A 15,583-nucleotide genomic window follows, 5' to 3' on the forward strand; every position below is an offset into this window, starting at 1 on the left:
GTCATTTTGAGGCTATTTCAGTGAAACAAGGCTGTTTTGGATATTAGGGTTAGGGTTAGGGTTAGGGTTAGGGGTTAGGGACAGATTTATGCTTAATTCTCTCCAAAAGTCATCTGAATGATAGTTTGTCATGTTGAGGCTATTTCAGTGAAACAAGGCTGTTTTGAACATTTGACAGATTTATGCTTAATTCTCTCCAAAAGTCATCTGAATGATAGGTTGTCATTTTGAGGCTATTGCAGTGAAACAAGGCTGTTTCGGACATTTGACAGATTTATACTTAATTCTCTCCAAAAGTCATCTGAATGATAGTTTGTCATTTTGAGGCTATTTCAGTGAAACAAGGCTGTTTTGGACATTTGACAGATTTATGCTTAATTCTCTCCAAAAGTCATCTGAATGATAGTTTGTCATTTTGAGGCTATTTCAGTGAAACAAGGCTGTTTTGAACATTTGACAGATTTATGCTTAATTCTCTCCAAAAGTCATCCTGCAGATGTGTGTGTGTTACCTTTGTGGTGGTTTCCTGCAGATGCGTGTGTGTTACCTTTGTGGTGGTTTTCTGCAGGTGTGTGTGTTACCTTTGTGGTGGTTTCCTGCAGGTGTGTGTGATGGTTTCCTGCAGGTGTGTGTGTGTGTGTTACCTGTGTGATGGTTTCCTGCAGGTAGGGGCTGAAGAAGTGCGGCAGCGTCTCTGTGATTCGCTGCAGGGCTGTGACCGCGCTCAGCAGGAGGATCTCATTGGTCAGCAGCTGCTTCCTGTCTGAGAGAGCGAGCAGCACCGCCGGCATCAAGCTGCAACAGAGGGGATTCATCATTCACAATAATAAGATAAGTACTTTATTGATCCCAATTTTGGAAATGTTTACATTGCAGCAGCATAAAAAGACAAGGCATTGTATATTATAGAAATAAACAGACAAGAAACAAACAATCCAAAATGTACATCTCAAATAGAAATAAAATAGCATTAAAAAAAGTGTGGAAAATATACATGTGGAAATACGAATTTACAGTAACAAAATATAAAGCAGGATTTTATATGTACATTAATTGTACAAGGAATGGAATATTCAGGGTTCTTACACCTTTTCCAAAGTCAAATTCAAGCACTTTTCAAGGTGCATTTTCCAGCTTTTCAAGCATCTTACAGCTGTTGTAAATTACATATTTATATACACATACTCAAATGATTATTTCCCTACCTCACATTAAATCAGATGTTCTTTATGCTATAAACAACCAAATGTGTGTTTCGTGAAATCAGCCTTTTCAATGCATTATTGATTACTATTTTTGAGGTACTTTTAGGTTGGCAGTAAACATAAGTCAGAGGTAAATGGTGTACTTTGACTCCACTACATGTATTTAATACTTTTAGTTACTTCACAGATGTGGATGAATGATGTGAAATCTAATCAAGTGTTGAATCAGACTTTAGTTCCACCTGGAGTAAATCCACCAGCTACCCTGCAGTATACAAAGTCATTCAAACTAGCTGCACCTTCACCAGCTTTGAGAACACTTTCATGATCAATCATTATAAAACATATCATATATATTATTCTGACATGGACCAATCTGCACAATGACTACTTTTACTGTCTTTAACTATATTTTGATGAGAATACTTTTCTACTTTTACTTGAGGAACATTTTGAATGCAGGACTTTTACTGTGACAGAGTATTACACTCTGGTACTTCTACTTTTACTCAAGTACAAGATCTGAGTACTTGTACTTTTACTCAAGTACAATATCTGAGTACTTATTCCACCTCTGGTAGTGTATTAGTCTGAATTGTAGCCACAAAATCACGCAGAGCTGCAGAACAATAGACTCACAATGGTAACAAGTGGAAAATAATATTTACTAATGTGTCCAATGATTTGTAGGTAATTTTGACTACTCAAGACACCTGACTTATACATCTTCAAAGGAAGACTGTGTTCATTATACAATTACATGGGATTAAAGCAAAATGTAGTTTTACTTGTATAATACTTCAATTTTATATAAAAGACAGTTTGTTTTCATCTGTTTTCAAATCAACAAAGTCTTGGCTTTCAGAATATTAAACTTGTTTCGGCAAATTCAGATGATAAATACAACGTTGAAGCTTCGGCATAATTACAAGCAGAGAACGGACTAATGTAACGTCACAGCAAGCATAACAACAGCCGGTGTTTCTTGTGAGTGTTTCCCCGGTACACAAACGCAAAAATACACAAACACACTCGCAATCTTCCCCCAGACCAGTAATACAAACGAAAATGTGTCTTAGGATCAATGTGACTGATTTCGATAGATCAAGCCACATTTGGTTTAGGCACGAAACATACTACCAGTAGAAATACATTGCTTTTAAAATCGCTCTGTGTCGAATCAATAGATTATATTCCGTGACTATAACATGAAATGCCGTGAGTGCTTCATCCTCTGAACACCACAGGATGGCGACTGTAACGCACATAACATAGGTACGCTCCTCTGAAATGATTGTCCCATGCAATTATTACTATCCCTCATCGAGTTCGCTATTCAGCTAGCTAACGTTAGCTTAAACAAACGTAACATGCAACGTTAGCCTAATCTAAAATGCTCTACTACGGCGTACCTTTCATGTGGCTCGTCAGCGCAGACTCTCGCATCCTTATTTTTGCAAACTTTGCAGGAGGCTACTTGTGGGCTTGACCCTCGTCTTAGCCATGGTTTGTATTTGTCTTCTGCTAGCCAACTCTCGTTGAAACTGCAACCTCCTGGCACACTATCTATCTATCTATCACTCTCATTAGAATGCCCAGGTCACACGTAACAAAAACACTTGCAGGTCGCGCGCATAGCGCGGGAAGGCCGGAGCGGAGATGTTTTATGTAGAAGGGAAGCAATGCTTTTCTTTTAATCTAAAAAGCGAACTATTCAGTAAGACAGCAAAGCATTTACATTTTCAAGCACTTTATCTCAATTTCAAGCACCATTCCCAAAATTCAAGCACTTTCCCAACCTTGAAAACAACCACGTCAAATTTCAAGCATTTTCAAGGATTTCAAGCACCCGTACGAACCCTGAGTATTAAATATTAGATTGAATATAAATGTAAAATGTACAGTGGGAGTTTAAGTCCAGTAATGATGTGGTGAGGGCCTTCATTAATAACAAAAATAATAATATTAACAATAATGGTAAGTGTGTGCAGGTTACCGTGGCAGCTGAGGGATGGCGAGGGCCTTCAGCGTGCTGACGGCCTCGGCGATGAGCAGCATGGCGCTGCCTGTAACGTTCTTCTCCTCTGTTGGTTCCTCCACCAGCTGCACCGCCCTCTGCAGAACTGGGGAAAACGCCCCCTGGTGGCCGGAGCCCAAATTGCGGCACAGCAGCTTCAGGCTGAACAGCGCCGTCTGCCGGTTGATGGCCGTCTCCTGCTCAGGCTGTTCCTGCTGCTGCTCACGCTGTTCCTGCTCTTGCTCAGGCTGTTCCTGCTGCTTACCCACAATGCACAGCAGGTCGTCAATCAGCTGCAGCAGCACAGTGACCTGAGACACGGAGGAGAGACACTTTAATAACCAGAGAAGAAATGAACGTGTCTTTTTTTATAAATTTTTTGGGTTGGTTTTAAAGCATTAACTTCAAAATCTGACATATCTTTTTTTAACTTGGTTTCCAAAAAGTAATCTCATATCTGTGTCTGTAAATATGTATATATACACCTGCTGCTCGTCCCACTGCGTGCGGTGCTGCAGTTTGTTGTTCAGCAGCTCCATTGCCTTCCTCCTGACAGATGGCAGGCGATTACCCATCAGCCCCTTCATCACCGTGATGAACGTATCCGTGGGCAACAGGGAGTTCACCTGGACACACACACATCGTTAGCTCGGATGCTAACGGCCACTAGCATCAGGGGGGGAGAAGTACTGGAAGTACTACTTGATTTATAGTAGAAGTACTGAGATCTTGTACTTGAGTTATAGTAGAAGTACTCAGATATTGTACTTGAGTTATAGTATAAGTACTCAGATCTGGTACTTGAGTAAGAGTAGAAGTACTCAGATCTGGTACTTGAGTAAAAGTAGAAGTACTCCAGTCTTGTTCTTGAGGAAAAGTAGAAGTACTCCGATTGTGCACTTGAGTAAAAGTACTCAGATCTCTAATACGTACAGTACTTGAGTAAATGTACTTTGTTACTTTATAATAATAAAGTATTGTTGTTGTTACTTTATAATGATAAGAATTATTATTGTTATTCCTTTCTAATAATAAAGTATTATTGGTGTTTACCTTATCCAGCAGGTCGTAGGCCTTGTTCAGAAGAACCCTCCAGAAATTGCCGGTGGGTTTATCTGCGTTCTTCTCCACACAGCGAGCGACACTGTTGATGTAACGCAGGATCTCCTCCAGCAGCCTGAAGCGCACGCACACACACACACACACACACACACACACACACATCAACACATGCTCCCCCACTGCATCATGGGAAATAATGCCTCTTATTTAAGTATTATAATGAAAGGAGAAACACATACTTCTGCTGCAGCGGCTGCAGAGACGCGTCCTCCGCATCTCCTCCGTCTGCAACCTGAAACATGGCAGGAAAAAAAATATATACAGTGGGGCAAAAAAGTATTTAGTCAGCCACCAATTGTGCAAGTCCTCCCACTTAAAAAGATGAGAGGCCCAGGCTTGGAATTTCGTCATTTTAGGGGCAAGGCCATTTGGCTTTCCCGTTCACATTTTTTTTAAGGGCACAAAGGCCACATGTCAGGGCACAAAGGCTGTTTGGTTAAATTACGCTGGTCAATCAACATGACTGAAAAGTGTAGCACTAACGTCAACACCAGTCGTTTTACAAACGGCTGAATAGCAATAGTGTTTCTTAAACGTATACGTTAAGTTCAGCCATAAACCACATAAGTCAGTCAGGGGTAGACAGTAAGGGTAAAATTGTATTGTCACTGGCCCCACCATTGTAACCACTGGCCTGGAGCATTCGTCCACCAAAAAAAAAAATCGACTAATAATGAAGAAAATTAACACATTTGTTGCAATAATTTATGCACCAACTACATTACTACTTGTACTACAACATTTTAATCATCAGTTCTTCCTCATTTTCCTCAATTGTTCATATTTGGTTTATTAAAATAATGATATTGTGGTCATTGTTAAAAAATGTCTGCTATTATTATGAGTATTATTATTTGTATAATGCACTTTCTGCCTTCCTGTCATTAGGAGTTAGACATGTAATGGCTATATGTAATTGATTTGATTAGAACCTTCATTCTCCTAAACTGCTGGGACATTTCGCCAATACCTTTATATAGTCTACTCTTCACTTACTTGTCAGCATAGGTCGGCATTGATGTACAGAGCCGACAGAAGACCTTGTTTATACTGGCATCATATTGAGAGGTGCAGTGACGCGTCCTGAAACCAGGAAGTAAGCTGCTGGTTCCCTCCACAAAAAGCAATGGAATTTCTCCACAGGGTTTTGGAAAATAGCTGGAAATAAGGTCTGTGGAAAACAAACCTGTTTGATAAATGCACGTTTTGTTCAGCCAGATAATCTCCACATGTCTATCCTACTTTTATAATTTTCGAATCATAAATCTAATCGATAGATTATAAAAGGGTTTTAGGACGCGGAACTGCAGCCAACTCCCTGTCACTCGTTTAACTCCTCCGGTGACTTTCTTTTATTAGAAGATTGTTTTTTGCCCGGCGCTTGGCCGGTTACCGCTAGTATTAAAAACATTTTTGGCGAATGGTTTCGCGCGAATAAACGGACCTCCCCGTTAATCCGCGCGAATAAATGCGCGAATTGTGGCGCAAAGGGCGTTCCATAGTGAAGAAGGAGCGCCCTCCCGCTCACGGGAGCCTGCTCACGCTGTGCTCCGCAGCAAACACATCGCGAGCAGCAAACAGCGGTTTGCTTTTCCCCCCAACAACGACAACCGACTCACGAAACGCTATGTTGTAGCGTTGATAAACGAAACAATTTAACTAAATTGCTAGTCAAAATACCAATACCACAGGACATTTTTTTTTACTTTTGACAGGGGCACAAAGGCCACTTTGGCCGTGAATTGCATTTTTTTTAACAGGGCATCATGGCCGTCGTGAAATTCCCACCCTGGAGAGGCCTGTAATTTTCATCCTAGGTATACCTCAACTATGAGACAAAATGAGAAAAAAAAAATCCAGAAAATAACATTGTCTGATTTTTAAAGAATGTATTTGCAAATTATGGTGAAAAATAAGTATTTGGTCAATAAAAAAAGTTCATCTCAATACTTTGTTATATACCCTTTGTTGGCAATGACAGAGATCAAACGTTTTCTTTAAGTCTTCACAAGGTTTTCACACACTGTTGCTGGTATTTTGGCCCATTCCTCCATGCAGATCTCCTCTAGAGCAGTGATGTTTTGGGGCTGTCGCTGGGCAACACGGACTTTCAACTCCCTCCAAAGATTTTCTATGCGGTTGAGATCTGGAGACTGGCTAGGCCACTCCAGGACCTTGAAATGCTTCTTACGAAGCCACTCCTACGTTGCCCGGGCGGTGTGTTTGGGATCATTGTCATGCTGAAAGACCCAGCCACGTTTCATCTTCAATGCCCTTGCTGATGGAAGGAGGTTGTCACTGAAAATCTCACGATACATGGCCCCATTCATTCTTTCCTTTACACGGATCAGTCGTACTGGTCCCTTTGCAGAAAAACAGCCCCAAAGCATGATGTTTCCACCCCCATGTTTCACAGTAGGTATGTGTTCTTTGGATGCAACTCAGCATTCTTTTTCCTCCAAACACGTCTAGTTGAGTTTTTACCAAAAAGTTCTATTTTGGTTTCATCTGACATTCTCCCAATCCTCTTCTGGATCATCTAAATCAGGCCTATTCAAATGGCGGCCCGCTGGCCAGATGCGACCCAGAACCAACTCCCGAGTGGCCCAGCCTCCCGTGGCCAAATTCCTACACTAGTACAGACCATGAACGTTGCATAGAAACTACCAAACCACAACACATTTTTTGAAAGTGCATCTAGTGGTGCTAGTAACGGTGGTCCTATGATAGCAACTCTAAAACATGTCTCTCTCAACTCTGAAGCGTAAACAGAGACAAAACGTTCATTGATCTTGTGGAGCAGATGCGCGCATTCCAAGTCAAGCTGGACCGACTTGAGTACGGGTCGGATGCTGCATTTTCCGATGCTCCAGAAACACATCACATCCCCGGCACAGATCACGGATGTGATGACAGATTCAATCAATCAATCAATCAATGTTTATTTATATAGCCCAATATCACAAATGTTACATTTGTCTCAGTGGTCTTCACAGTGTGTACAGAATATCAGTATGACAATATGACACCCTCTGTCCTTAGACCCTCACATCGTACAAGGAAAAACTTCCAAAGAAAACCCAGTTTAAAGGGAAAAATGGGAGAAACCTCAGGGAGAGCAACAGAGGAGGGATCCATCTCCCAGGACGGACAGACGTGCAATAGATGCCGTGTGTAAATTCAAAAGATAATACATTTGCAACATAGGTAGTCCAAATTTCAATGTCAGATTTCATTGCAAGGTTGAAAGAGAACTTTGCCGGTCGATTGGATGGACTTGCTCTGCCCACAGTGGTGATGGGCTTTGCCAGAGACCCCTTCACTGCAATAGAGGGGGACGTATCCACCAGAGCAAAGGAAGTGGTCCCCTGCATCGACGAGGGGAAATTTACACTGGAACTTATTGACATGCATTCATCCGTAACCATGGCACAAGAGCGATGACAAATCACACATGAGGTGAAAGTAAGCTCCTAGTTTACTATAGTAGACGTGTAGTATTCATTCATATGTTAGTTACCCGTATCCCTTGTTATGGGTTTGTGCACTGAAGGGTTTGACAGTTCTTTCTCCTATTCATTTAAATGCACTTTCTAATGTGTCAGGTAAAATGTGACCAAAACGTATGATTTTTTTGTTATTACTTTAAAAGTGAAAACCTATTGATAGAGTACTACATCTTTTTGTTACATTGGAGCTCTTTAACTGTCTGTTAATGCACTTTTTGATGTGCATGTGTCATATGCATCCAAATGTATTTTGTATGTGAGGACATTTATTAAGACTTCTATTATTGTATTCAGTTAAATGCACTTTGTGATGTTCCTGGTTCAAAAACACATAACCTGAATATTTTACTTCTAAAGCAAACAAATGTAATGCTACAACTGTGCACTTTTTTTTCTATTGCACTTTGAGATGCCTCAGATTCTGTTAAATTAATGCAAATTTGTTGTGTTTTTATGCACTTTTTGACGTACCTTTGTTAGATGAACAATGAATAAAAATTACATGTTTTTCATCGCAGTAATATGTGTTGGTTTAAAATGTATAATTACCCGCTTTTTACAGGCCGCTGAATGTCTGGCCCAGCAGAATTTTGTAGTTATAAAATCTGGCCCAACTGAATGTGTAATTGAATAGCCCTGATCTAAATGCTCTCTTCAAGCAAAACTTAGCAAACTTCAGACGGGCCTGGACATGTACTGGCTTAAGCAGGGGGACACGTCTGGCACTGCAGGATTTGAGTCCCTGGCGGCGTAGTGTGTTACTGATGGTAGCCTTTGTTACTTTGGTCCCAGCTCTCTGCAGGTCATTGACTAGGTCCCCCCGTGTGGTTCTGGGATCTTTGCTCACCGTTCTTGTGATCATTTTGACCCCACGGGGTGAGATCTTGCGTGGAGCCCCAGATCGAGGGAGATTATCAGTGGTCTTGTATGTCTTCCATTTTCTAATTATTGCTCCCACAGTTGATTTCTTCACACCAAGCTGCTTACCTATTGCAGATTCAGTCTTCCCAGCCTGGTGCAGGTCTACCATTTTGTTTCTGGTGTCCTTTGACAGCTCTTTGGTCTTGGCCATAGTGGAGTTTGGAGTGTGACTGTTTGAGGTTGTGGACAGGTGTCTTTTATACTGATAACGAGTTCAAACAGGTGCCATTAATACAGTTAACAAGTAGAGGACAGAGGAGGCTCTTAAAGAAGAAGTTACAGGTCTGTGAGAGCCAGAAATCTTGTTTGTTTGTAGGTGACCAAATACTTATTTTACCGAGGAATTTACCAATTAATTCATTAAAAATGTGATTTCCTGGATTCTTTCCCCCCATTCTGTCTCTCATAGTTGAAGTGTACCTAGGATGAAAATTACAGGCCTCTCTCATCTTTTTAAGTGGGAGAACTTGCACAATTGGTGGCTGACTAAATACTTTTTTGCCCCACTGTATATATTTTATTTAAGCTTTTTCATGTTGTGTGATTATTAGAGCTCTACAGAATTGAAATACTACTGTTCATGCACCACTGTATATGGAAATACACACATTTTTACATATGTATTGCTGTATACCAGGGGTGTCCAACCTCTTTTGAACCGAGAGCTACTTTTAAAGTTGCCAGTCTACCGAGATCTACCAGTCCAAATAGAGAGGCGTAGCCTACTACCAGGTAAATACACACTTCTACTTGTATAAAACGGACCTTTGTACGATGAATACTTCATAAAATACTGCAGATCCTTTATCTTAAATCTTTCTAATCTATACACATACAAGTATTTAACTGAAGCTACACAACAGTGTTGTTGATACAGAGTTGGAGTTTATTCACACATCACATACTACAGTGGGTAATGTTTTCAAGAAACATTGAACAGTGCTGCCACATATGACACAGGAAAAAAAGAAAAGACTGTGAACCCTTTCTTTGCCATTATATAAAAATAGCGTTGCTACAAAAGTATAAATTAGGCTTACTAATAAGACAACTCAGATCTGAAGCTACACAGGAATCTGCTGACAAAGTGCAATAAAAAAGACAAAATTAATCGAATCAAACCCTTTTTTTGTTGCATTTTAGTAGAGTATAAAAAGAAATGCCTTTAAAATAGGACGCAAGCAACACTAGCTTCTTAACCTGAATTGATAATAGACTATAATCAATTTAAGTTTGCATTCTTACGCGGCTGGCAATACATCAAACTTGCACACTCATTTGAAAAAGCATCACCCGAACGTGAATATCACCGGTACCAAAAGACTGAAGTGCAAACCCAACTCCCGCTAGCATGTAAGCCTCCACCACTCGCAAAAACTTCAGACCGAGCCAAAGCTATTACAAACGGCAAATATCCTTATGTTGCCATGTTAGCAAAGCGCTACCTGGCTGTATCTGCTACTACCTCTGTCCCTAGCGAGAGGGTGTGTTCTCCACAGCAGGAGACATTGCTAGTGCCAGCAGATCTGCCCTTTCGGCAAGCAATGTGGACAAGTACATTTTTCTTTAAAAAAACATGAAAATACAATGACAAGCAAGTCATAATGTCAAGCTGGCTGCTTAGGTACTAGTACAGTAAAGTTCAAATACAGATTATTTCAGTTCATCGAAAAGCTGCACCTTAATGTTTATTTTATTATATTTTATATTTATTTGAGTGAATATTCATAGTTTAATAATAATTAAAAACCCAAAACTAATAGTTTATGTTTTGTGAGTACTAGTACAGTAAAGTTCAAATACAGATTATTTCAGTTCATCGAAATGCTGCACCTTAATGTTTATTTTATTATATTTTGTATTTATTTGAGTGAATACATTATTCACAGTTTAATAATAATTAAAAAAAATATGTTATGTTTTGTGATAATTTTTTCTGCTGTACCGAAAACGTACCGAACCGAACCGTGACCTAAAAACCGAGGTACGTACCGAACCGAAATGTTTGTGAACCGTTACACCCCTAGTTACAGTCCACCACCTTTAACTCTATGGGCTCTATGGCCGGTCCACGCCCCCCACCTTTGAGCGGCGGGCTCCAGCAGGAAAAGCTGGAGGCCGGAAAAGAGTGAGACAGGTAGCGCGCAAAAGTAAAAGTGGAACCGAGAGTGGTACGAGAGACAGAACGAGAGCAAGACAGACAGACATTACGAGAGCGAGACAGTTTGTGCAAAGGAAGTTTTCATGCACAAACCCTTCGTTCAGTGGGAGGCGTGGATGACTAGCGGCGATAAATCATTCACCAAAACTGGTCGCATGCGAAAAGCAACTTTCGCTCAAGTTTGCGAGTGGATCCTGACAGCGTGGAAGAGTGTCAAAACATCCACGATCACCAACGGGTTCCGAAAGGCTGGACTGCTTACATATGGTAATTAAACATTAAAACACCTGCGGCTTATAGTCCAGTGCGGCTTATATATGTACACATCATTCAATTTAGCTGCTGCGGCTTATATTCAGGTGCGCCTTATAGTCCGAAAATTACGGTACCTATATATTTTCGTACATTGAGCACCTTTAACTTGTCTTTGTCTAATACATATTTGTATTTGCACTTGTTTTAGTTTGGAATAAATTAAACAGGGTACAGATATGGATATGGGGATATGTGGATGATACATTGAAGTTAATCAAATGTGTATAAACAGTGGTATTTAAATACAAAAATAAAGTATTTAATTTAACTCAAAAAGGAAGTCATGAAACCCAATTTCCCAGAGGTATAAATAAATATATTATTTGGTCTTTGTTGATTTTTCCAATGGATGTAAAGATACATTTAAAATTAAATAATTATATATTATTTAATATGAATTATCCTACCTTGGCGATGAAGGCGTTGGAGTTGAGCAGCTGAGCCATGAAGGAGACGCAGAGGAACTTGAAGTGTCTCAGCTCTTTGCTGCTGTGAGTCTCCAGGCTGAAGATCAGGTCCTGCACCTCCTCATCTTCATCCTTCCTCATCGCTCCTCTCTGCCCTGCAGAGCTCTTCAATGCAGCAGCTGAGGAGGAAACATCAGGAGTCAAATATATATTTCTGTTTTTATTTACATTATTTCACTCTTTAATTATTATAATAAAAGTATTTTTAGACGTAGATAATTTTATTAGAAGCATATGACAACTTCATATGAGAGCTCTGTTGTGATTGGTCAACCTGCTTAGAGATGTCCCGCCCCTTAGCCTATCACTCACAATGTGTTGGAGCACAAGCCAATAGGAGCGCGAGTGTTACATAGTGATGTCACATCTTAGATTATTTGGTTTACCGTCGTCTTTGTCCTCAGGGAGCTGCAGCAGGAAGTTGAGGATGTTGATGAGAGAAGTCAGCTGATCACTGACATCAAACTGACAGCACAGAGAAATCCAGAACTCCACATCATTCTCCAGAGCGGCCTTCTACACACACACACGAAAATATATTTAACATGTTCATTCAAATGCTCTACGTTTTACTGTGATATCTTGTTTCAATAGTTACTTTATCAATTTAAAAAACATTTTGTATTATTATTTACATTTTGTATGGTATTTATTTTTTACCTTGTGTGTATCCTGTTTTTGGTTTTTTAACTCTGACCCTGTTGCTGCGAGAAACGCCTGAATTTCGGCACAGGGATAAATAACGTTCCATCTTATCTTATAATACAAGAGAAAAAGTCATTGATTGAAATGTAAACATGGCTAAAAGGAATCATGTTATTGTAGAGGGATTACGTGTCCCAGAATGCCGTGCTTTACCTTCCCGCTGGCTGCAGTTGAGGAAGAGGCGTGGAGCTTGAAGAGGAGCAGCATGAGGATCCAGAGGAAGGGGGCGGGGCTTAGCGTCTGCACCAGCTGATGGAGGACGGGCAGCCGTCGATGCTCGGGGACATGAGGGAGAGCGTCCACAAACACGTGCACTATCCTCGTCACCACGGCAACCAGGGAGGGGGAGGAGCCTCCCTCAGAGAGCTGGTGGGCCTGGAAGATATATAAATATATTTTAAAGAAAGAGAAACAGTTATTATTTATATTTTTTAATAATCAAAACCACTTTATATTAGGGCTGTCAAACGATTACAATTTTTAATCAGATTAATCACAGCTTAAAAATTAATTAATCATGATTAATCACCATTCGAACTATGTCCAAAATATGCCATTTATTTATGTATATTGTTGTGGGAATGGAAAGATAAATGAAAGAAGGCGGATATATCCATTTAACATACAGTATCTATGTTTATTATAAAATGTGTCTGCGTGTCAAAATGAAAGACAGCCCACAAACCTATCAATCATCAAACCGTGGGGTCTTAATTCATTAGGTGTTGATTTCTATCAACGGGGGAGTACTTCAGGAAAGTCGACAGAGGGGGGGGAGGGCGGCTAGTGGAGTACTTCGTGACCACAGAGTGTGAACGTTGTGATCGCTGTTTTAGAGCAGTTCTCCAGTGAAGGGGGGGGGGATCTCCCTCCGCAGCCAGTTGGCGTAGTTTTGGCACAAGTCCGTTATACAGACCGACGTTAACAGCAGCCCTGTCTGTGCACACGGAGACCGACCGACTCTGTCGTCCGGTGATCTAACCGCCTTCTGGAAAAGCTTCACAAGTACGTCGGTACGCAAATGCACTTTGTGACACAAGTGACGGTACGCATTTCAGATTACGCACATAACCTGCGTACCAATTATGTGTTACCTGTACTACAGCAAAAGTATTCTCCGTCGGGACTTCCTGCAACAACACCACGCCGTTATCAAAGATGTTCTATTGAGAAGACGATCACTACGTGACAAAAGTTTTCAAAACCGTGGCTACTGAAATCAATCTTACTGCTGTCTGTACTCCGCGCGAGTTGGCAGACTTTATTTTGCTTACTTTAACATCATTTTTCATGGTGGGGCAAAGCCATTTCTTGGTATGGGTGTAGCCTACCCCAGCCATACCCTGGCGCTGCCACCGGTGGCACGTATGGGGCGGGCCATTCTGCACATTGCGTTAAATATTTTAACGCAATTAATTCAAAAAATTAATTACCGCCGTTAACGCGGTAATTTTGACAGCACTACTTTATATATTTACTATCATTACAATTTTTATTTATAAGAACAATTTTTATAACTATAATAATACAAAAATAATCATATGAGGTCTTAATCTTATTTATCACACATTTTTCTCTACATGTACACCTTGGTGGGTATTTTTGAAACATGATTTACTTTAACAAAACCTATTTTCTGACCTGTACGAGTATTATAAAGTACTGGTGTTATTATTTACTCATGATTTACTTTCATATTTGTAATATTCCCCACCTGTATGAGTGCAGGGATGACCATGGTCAGCGTCTGCTCGATGACTCTGAAGCTGTAGGCGTCGTCCAGCCGCAGGATGTTAGCCCCCATGAAGGTGAAGATGGGCATGATGTTGTGCAGCACCTTCTCCTGCAGGGGAAATACACAATATCTTAGATGAATTCATTGTTTAGAGACACTACACATCATCACACATCATCATGATCCTGAAAAATACATCAAGTAAAACATATACAAAAATAAATGAAATTTTGAATGTTATTTTAAAGCCATTATTGTGCTGTTTCCATCGAGCTGAGAGGCTTTTATTTTGAAGAGTAAAACGAGTGTTGTGTTTAATGAGATTAAATAAAGGGTTTTTCAGAGTGTTTTAACTCAATTAGACCACGTTTTCCTTGGTAAGATTAAATTATGCATCAACATTAGCCTCCTTTAGCTTAGCGGGGGTGACGTGAAGTCACGTGACCGTGATGTAGTTCCTTTATAGCCCAACATTAGCCAACTTTAGCTTAGCGGTGGTGACATGAAGTCATGTGATAAAATCTACACGAAGTGTGCAGCACTATAGAGGAAGGATGTAGAAACAGAGGAAGGAATCTCTCTCTCACACAAACACACACACTCACGGGGTAGATGGCGGCGGCGGCTCCCAGCAGCTGCAGAGCATTGTGATGCGTTTGAGGAATGTCGGAGAATCGGATACACTGAACCACCAGTTCCACGCTGAACTTCTCCTCCTCCAGGTGCTCTGGGGAAAGGGCAGGGGGGGAGACATTAGGGTTACTTCTGTGGTGGAGGACAGTTAGAGCTGTGTTTCTTCTCCTGTGGTGGAGGACAGTCAGTGTGTTTCTTCTTTGGTGATGCAGACCTACCTGTCCCCGCGGCACCTCCTTCAGGCTTCAGTTTTTGGACAATGTTGAGCAGACAGCTGAGCAGCAGCTGCTTGATGTACTCAATGTTGGTGTCATCAGAGGGAGAGGAATCCAGACTCCTGAGGACACACACACACCAAAACATTTGCAGGTCACCCTTGAAAAAGAGATCTTTTGATCTCAAGGGGCTTCACCTGGTTAAATAAAGGCTACAAACAAAAACAAACAAACAATTAACACACACCAAGACATTAACACAAACAGCAACACATTAACACACACCAAAACATTTACACTAACAAACACACACAGCAAAACATTAACACACCCACACCCCTCTCAACTATCGAGGGCAGTGATTGGTTACCTGTGCAGCAGAGAGAAGAGAACAGGTACAAGGCTCTCCGCTCTCTTTAGCTTCTTCTTGTTCTGCAGCAGCTCTAGGATCAGAGAGACTCTCCTCCAGCACACAGCGCCCTCCTCTGGAGACTCCAGACCCCCGGGGGCCTCCAGAGGATTCCTGAACAGGAGACACAGATATCAGCATGAGGCAAATTCAAACTGAAAACTCACTT

The 15,583-nt window shown here is 40.9% G+C and overlaps 1 protein-coding gene across 4 annotated transcripts in view; it reads right to left on the reverse strand.

Moving 5' to 3' along the window:
* heatr1 (HEAT repeat containing 1) overlaps nucleotides 1-15,583 on the reverse strand; it is a 76,388-nt gene that overhangs the window by 10,179 nt on the left and 50,626 nt on the right. For 3 of the 4 annotated variants that reach the window (XM_034079613.2, XM_034079611.2, XM_034079610.2), the window contains exons 26-38: nucleotides 15,376-15,528; nucleotides 15,009-15,127; nucleotides 14,763-14,884; nucleotides 14,137-14,265; nucleotides 12,576-12,797; nucleotides 12,378-12,473; nucleotides 12,104-12,233; nucleotides 11,658-11,836; nucleotides 4,524-4,576; nucleotides 4,276-4,399; nucleotides 3,708-3,848; nucleotides 3,202-3,533; nucleotides 645-795 (exon numbers count right to left, since the gene is read on the reverse strand). In XM_034079613.2, coding sequence (XP_033935504.1) covers nucleotides 645-795; nucleotides 3,202-3,533; nucleotides 3,708-3,848; nucleotides 4,276-4,399; nucleotides 4,524-4,576; nucleotides 11,658-11,836; nucleotides 12,104-12,233; nucleotides 12,378-12,473; nucleotides 12,576-12,797; nucleotides 14,137-14,265; nucleotides 14,763-14,884; nucleotides 15,009-15,127; nucleotides 15,376-15,528 — 1,951 coding nt within the window. The remainder of the gene's footprint in view (nucleotides 1-644; nucleotides 796-3,201; nucleotides 3,534-3,707; nucleotides 3,849-4,275; nucleotides 4,400-4,523; nucleotides 4,577-11,657; nucleotides 11,837-12,103; nucleotides 12,234-12,377; nucleotides 12,474-12,575; nucleotides 12,798-14,136; nucleotides 14,266-14,762; nucleotides 14,885-15,008; nucleotides 15,128-15,375; nucleotides 15,529-15,583) is intronic. The other variant, XM_034079614.2, reaches the window with a different exon arrangement.

Source organism: Pseudochaenichthys georgianus, unplaced genomic scaffold (genome assembly GCF_902827115.2).
Source record: "Pseudochaenichthys georgianus unplaced genomic scaffold, fPseGeo1.2 scaffold_665_arrow_ctg1, whole genome shotgun sequence".
NCBI lineage: Eukaryota > Metazoa > Chordata > Actinopteri > Perciformes > Channichthyidae > Pseudochaenichthys > Pseudochaenichthys georgianus.